Source organism: Triticum urartu, chromosome 4 (genome assembly GCF_003073215.2).
Source record: "Triticum urartu cultivar G1812 chromosome 4, Tu2.1, whole genome shotgun sequence".
In the NCBI taxonomy this organism is placed as follows: Eukaryota; Viridiplantae; Streptophyta; class Magnoliopsida; order Poales; family Poaceae; genus Triticum; species Triticum urartu.
Window position 1 is genome coordinate 576,081,204 of NC_053025.1, and position 5,967 is coordinate 576,087,170.

Consider the following 5,967-nt stretch of genomic DNA (forward strand, 5'->3'; position numbering starts at 1 on the left):
AGTGGCTTATCTCGAGAGCATAAGTATTCTACGGTGGGTGAACAAATTACTGTTGAGCAATTGACAGAATTGAGCATAGTTATGAGAATATCTAGGTATGATCATGTATATAGGCATCACGTCCGACACAAGTAGACCGACTCCTGCCTGCATCTACTACTATTACTCCACTCATCTACCACTATCCAGCATGCATCTAGAGTATTAAGTTAAAGACAGAGTAACGCCTTAAGCAAGATGACATGATGTAGAGGGATAGACTCATGAAATATGATGAAAACCCCATCTTGTTATCCTCGATGGCAACAATACAATACGTGCCTTGCTGCCCCTACTGTCACTGGGAAAGGACACCGCAAGATTGAACCCAAAGCTAAGCACTTCTCCCATTGCAAGAAAGATCAATCTAGTAGGCCAAACCAAACTGATAATTCGAAGAGACTTGCAAAGATAACCAATCATACATAAAAGAATTCAGAGAAGATTCAAATATTATTCATAGATAGACTTGATCATAAACTCACAATTCATCGATCTCAACAAACACACCGCAAAAGAAGATTACATCGAATAGTTCTCCACAAGAGAGGGGGAGAACATTGTATTGAGATCCAAAAAGAGAGAAGAAGTCATCTAGCTAATAACTATGGACCCGTAGGTCTGAGGTAAACTACTCACACTTCATCGGAAGGGCTATGGTGTTGATGTAGAAGCCCTCCGTGATCGATGCCCCCTCCAGCGGAGCTCCGGAACAAGCCCCAAGATGGGATCTCGTGGATACAGAAAGTTGCGGCGGTGGAATTAGGTTTTTGGCTCCGTATCTGATCGTTTGGGGGTACGTAGGTATATATAGGAGGAAGGAGTACGTCGGTGGAGCAACAGGGGGCCCGCGAGGGTGGAGGGCGCGCCGGGGGGGGGTAGGCGTGCCCCCTACCTCGTGGCCTCCGCTTTTGTGTCTTGACGTAGGGTCCAAGTCTACTGGGTCTTGTTCGTTGAGAAAATCACGTTCCCGAAGGTTTCATTTCGTTTGGACTCCGTTTGATATTCCTTTTCTTCGAAACCCTAAAACAGGCAAAAAACAGCAATTCTGGGCTGGGCCTCCGGTTAATATGTTAGTCCCAAAAATAATATAAAAGTGAAAAAATAAAGCCTAATAATGTCCAAAACAGTAGATAATATAGCATGGAGCAATCAAAAATTATAGATACGTTGGAGACATATCAGTGGCCGTCTCGTGGCTCCTTCGACTTCATCTCCAAGTCTTATGGTTGTCTTCTGGTCCAAGAAAAATCACCGTGAAAGTTTTTATTCCGTTTGGTATTCCTTTTCTGCGAAACTCTAAAACAAGGAAAAAACAGGAACTGACACTGGGCTCTAGGTTAATAGGTTAGTCCCAGAAATAATATAAAATAGCATATTAATGCATACGAAACATCCAAAACAGATAATATAATAGTATGGAACAATCAAAAATTATAGATACGTTGGAGATGTATCAACCTTACAAAGTAGTACATCAATATGCCTGAATCCGCTATCTTGGCAACATTTGTCGCTACTCCTATGCCCTTGATGAAGGAGTGCAGAAAGTCTATGCCGGATACCCAGACCTCTCACCTAAGCCTAGCATCTAAAGCCGGAGGGCCCAACCAACCTACATACTAGGTCCGGGACGCAAACCGGTCCAATGCACTATCATAGGTCATCGCCAGCGTCTTCCACCAAACCATCTTCACAGCATGTACTGACGCATTAAACTTGACATGCCTGCTGTCGACGCCTCCACGACACCAGACAATGCCTCCTCATTCATCATCACACATCCGTCGTCGAGGCCCTGCTGCACCATTCAGCCGAGACTCCATGTCGTCGATGTGTCACATGGAATGCCGCTCCACCGTTGGAACTGTCCACTGGTCCCTCAAGCCAATGCACACCTCCAAGAATGACGCCCCAAGGAGGGAATGACACAAGTGTGTCGCCGTCATCCGATCGAATGATCTGGGGTTTCCCCTGGAGGTAGCGGATGGAGTTGGGAGCTTCACCTCGATGATGCCTTCAAGAAGGAAACGACGTCGAGGGCGTCAGCATCACCGGCTCCGGTCGCCGACCGAAGACCAGGTTTTCACCTGGATCTACCCCATGAGCATCCAACTGACAACATTTGTACCATCCAGACCGCCTTCCAAGCCCCAAATCTGGCCGTCCGGATCTGGCGATCATCTACAACAGCACTGCCACCGTGGGAGCCTAGGCACAACTGGCCACTGCCTGTGTGTTTCACCACTAGACTGGGATGAGGGCCACCAACCCACCTCGCCAAACCGCGAGAGCCACCGAGAGGAATCATGCACGCTCATCACCGTCGCTGACCCGATCCAATCCGAAGTCAAAGCCACCAGATCGCTGGTGCAGATCCACCTTGGACAGGGACACCGCTACGCCGTGTCATCGTGGGAGGTCTGGGCTTCACATGTCACCACCTTTCCAGGGCCGCCACCCTGGGTCGCCACAACCACGAAGTCCTTCACGTTATCGCATCACCCACGCAGGCACCCCACGCAGGCACCCCACGCCAGCGATCCGTTGTGCCGCGGCACCCTGTGCCGTGCCCAGGCCCGAGGAGGCCGGCCCGTGCTGCCCCATCGCAAGGGGAAGAAGACGCCCCGCCAGCGTCGGCGCCTGTCGGGCTTCACCCAGCCATGCCCTTGGGTGGCGGCGAGGGAGGGAGGGTAGGAGAAGGCGATCGGTGAAGCAGATCAAAGGCCCCTCCCCGTCGCCTCGCGGGGGCGGCACAGGAGGGGTTGGGTCAATGGCTGTTTTGTATTGATATTTTTTTGAATTATGTACCTTTTAAAGTAAATCTAACGGCCTTAATTATTGTAGCTTAATTTCCATTCGAAAGTTGCTTACCACATATACCATGTGATAAGGTACGGGGGTGATTGGGGGTTGTTTGTATACGATTATAAGTACTACTCCCTTCGTCCAAAAAAATTGTCACAGGCTTGTCCCTCAAATGGATGTATCTTGGTGCTAGATACATCCATTTGAGGGACAAGATTTTTCGGACGGAGGAAGTATGTGATAGAGAAGAAGGAATCATCTTGTATGCATGAACTTACACCAGCTCGTGGAGTTTGTAGTGAAGGATTTGACGTTGGTCGTAGATTTTTGAGCTGCCCATATGACGTTAGTGAATCAGTCCATTAAATACAATTTGTTGTCTTTATGCTGCTGGCCATTTGTTTTGTGAAATGTTTTACCGATTCTAATTGAGTCGCCATATGAATTTGGTAGCTATATTCTTGTGGATATTTGGGGTGGGTGGATGAAGACAGGGGGCAACAAGTATTGTGATCCATAAGGCTGCCGACGACAATATGAAGCTGGAAAGGGCACAAATTGATAACGAGCATCATATATGTAGGATGAAGAAAGATAAAGCCCATATGTCGGAGTCAACAAATTGAAAGAATGGAGAGAAGGGCTTTAGTCATAGTGTCACCGGTATGCTCATGGCAATTATCTATGTGTGGCATTTATCATTAGGGGTTTTATCTGCGAGGTTGGTCATATGAGTTAAATGGATCAATGGATTATGTTATAAATATGTCGGTTTGTACTGAAATATATTATGTGTTTGGCCTAATGAAACTCGAGCAATGGCTACTGCAGCTGCTTCCATTTATGGTGATATTTTGTCGCAATGTGTGTAATGAAAGATGTTATAGTTTGTGATTTCTGATGCAAATTTGTCAATTTGAGACCGGAAATTAAACATGAGCATGTAAACATGATGTGTGAGTGCAAGTGGCAGTGTTGACACTATGTGATTGCAAAATGAAAAAGATCATGACAGGAAAAAAATGGGTTGCTGGCATTCGAATCCAAAACCTGGGCTAAAACTTTCCTTGTCTTCTCCTACCCATATCAAATCAAATCGAATCAAATCTTATTAAAACCACCTCACCTAAATCAAAAATTGCCTTCCCTACACGTAGTCAAATCAATTCAAATCTTACCAAGGTATGTAATACGATGGGTGTAAGATTTATGGCCGACATGATTTATGTTGAACCAATAGAATATGTATGTCATCATTGCAACGCACGAGCAATTAGCTAGTGGGCAGGAAAGGTCACCAATACTTTTTCCCCATGGCGATCTATGTTGCGCTTAGCTCTTGGCAACACAAGCCTTGTTGCAATCCTCGTGGAACAGTTATTTTTTATACGACTGTGACATCAACTAAATCCCCAAATTCCCTTCTTTGCAACAAAGGTTGTGTTGTGCGTCAGGCTTTGCAATACAAGCCTTGTTGCCGAACTATTTTTTATGACTACAAACTAATCTTCAAGTCCCCTTCTTTGCAGCAAGGTTTAGGTTCCTGTTGTGCTCAGCGCTTTGCAATATGAGCCTTGTTGAACCAATAGAATATGTATGCCATCATTGCTACGCACGAGCAATTAGCTAGTGAACGGAAAAGGTCATCGGTACTTTTGCCCCATGGCGGACAGTATTAAAGTCACCTCCAATGAACATCGAGGCAGGTTCATGGCAGCAAACCCCAGCCAACTCAGTCTAGGGCATAGGCAAACATGTGGAGCGTGTTCGCAAGATATGCAACACTATACATACCATTTGCTTGTTCAACAAACCCAACCTTAATTTACACCAATTTACAGTAATTTCACCTCCAGACTACCATTGAGAAGGAGCAAATATAGCGGCCCAGCAAATAATCAATCAAGATAATTAAACAAATTGGCAATACAATCTTATCGGTCCCATGGCTAAATGTGATGAGCTCATTGCTCCCACTTTGTAGCATTAACACCTTGTGGATTCCCCATTCATGTTGTCGAGGATGGCAATTACGCCAATCACAAAGGCCTGGTCATAGCCCGGCTGCACCACCACATGGTAGAAGTCCCGGCCGGCCATCATCCCCTTCACTCCAATCTAGTTCACACGTTATTAGAAAATCAAAACTCATAATTTGTACAGTAATTGAGTTGAACTGAACTCATGACTCAACTCCTTTGACTTATCACGTGATAGAACTTTACCTGTGCTACGACGTGGCCTGTGCGGCTCTTGACGGCGCAAGCCCTGTGGGCGAAGGATCCCGTGACCTCGTAGTCCCAGTGCCGCTTCCTCCCCTTGGGTTCGACGGTGACCCGGACGTCGCCCGCCGCGCAGCTGAGCACCGGCTTCGGGTCCTGCAAGCTGAACACCGGCTTGCTCGGCTCGCCGTAGTCCATGAGGTACCCTTTCCACCGGTTGTGAACGCTCAGCGCTTGGACGACTCCTCCCTGTGACACCGGCCAAATCGGTTGAAACACGCAGAGATGGCACATGGACTAGCTCGAGCTCGACCTACGAACTCGGTAACTCACCTTCTTGTGGATGAAGAGGATGGCGGTGCCGTCGCCGTCCCTGACGACGAGCTGCCCGCTGGCGCCGATGATCCCGCAGCCGTCGACGCTGAAGACTACCCTCTGCTCGCGGTCGGTGACGACGAAGCCGCCTCCGGTGACGGCGGGGGGACGGCGGCGGACCAGGAGCACGGCCTGCAGGGAGCTGCAGAAGATCTTGCTGACAACCGGGGTGAGAAGCGTGTGCGCACCCATTGATAGATCGATAGCCTGCGCACGTGTTGAAGTCGGGACAATGCATCAAGGAGGGAATAAATAGAGCGATTTTGAGTGTGGAAGTGTCCCATGACTCCTCATGTCGCGTCTGGCTACCCACCTGCCTAATCGATCGGCGCTGTACGTACGTGATTATCGTGAACCACGCGATTCCACGAAGCTTAGCGGCCGAAGCAATGCGTGACAAAGCCTAGCTAGCTAGTATATATACGCAGGACCACAGGAGATGGATTGATCGCCGGAAGAATCTTTGAATTCCTTTGCTTCCGGCCACCAAATTGCAGCTTTGTGTTTATGCCTTTGCCTTTTT

At 47.8% G+C, this 5,967-nt stretch overlaps 1 protein-coding gene across 1 annotated transcript; it reads right to left on the reverse strand.

Moving 5' to 3' along the window:
- Positions 1-4,595: 4,595 nt before the first annotated feature.
- On the reverse strand, positions 4,596-5,672 carry LOC125554207 (protein LURP-one-related 6-like). The gene is made up of 3 exons (XM_048717792.1): positions 5,403-5,672; positions 5,073-5,318; positions 4,596-4,965 (listed from the first exon to the last, which is right to left on the reverse strand). Exons 1-3 carry the CDS (start codon positions 5,634-5,636, stop codon positions 4,834-4,836), a joined length of 612 nt encoding a protein of 203 aa, XP_048573749.1. The 5' UTR covers positions 5,637-5,672; the 3' UTR covers positions 4,596-4,833.
- Between the last annotated feature and the right edge of the window lie 295 nt (positions 5,673-5,967).

Excerpts from the sequence above, each read along its gene's own strand:
- LOC125554207 (XM_048717792.1), bottom strand. The coding sequence starts at position 5,636 with ATGGGTGCGCACACGCTTCTCACCCCGGTTGTCAGCAAGATCTTCTGC. Across the intron at positions 5,319-5,402 it reads TCCTCTTCATCCACAAGAAG|GGAGGAGTCGTCCAAGCGCT; the intron begins GTGAGTTACCGA and ends CCGGTGTCACAG. Across the intron at positions 4,966-5,072 it reads CAGGCCACGTCGTAGCACAG|ATTGGAGTGAAGGGGATGAT; the intron begins GTAAAGTTCTAT and ends CGTGTGAACTAG.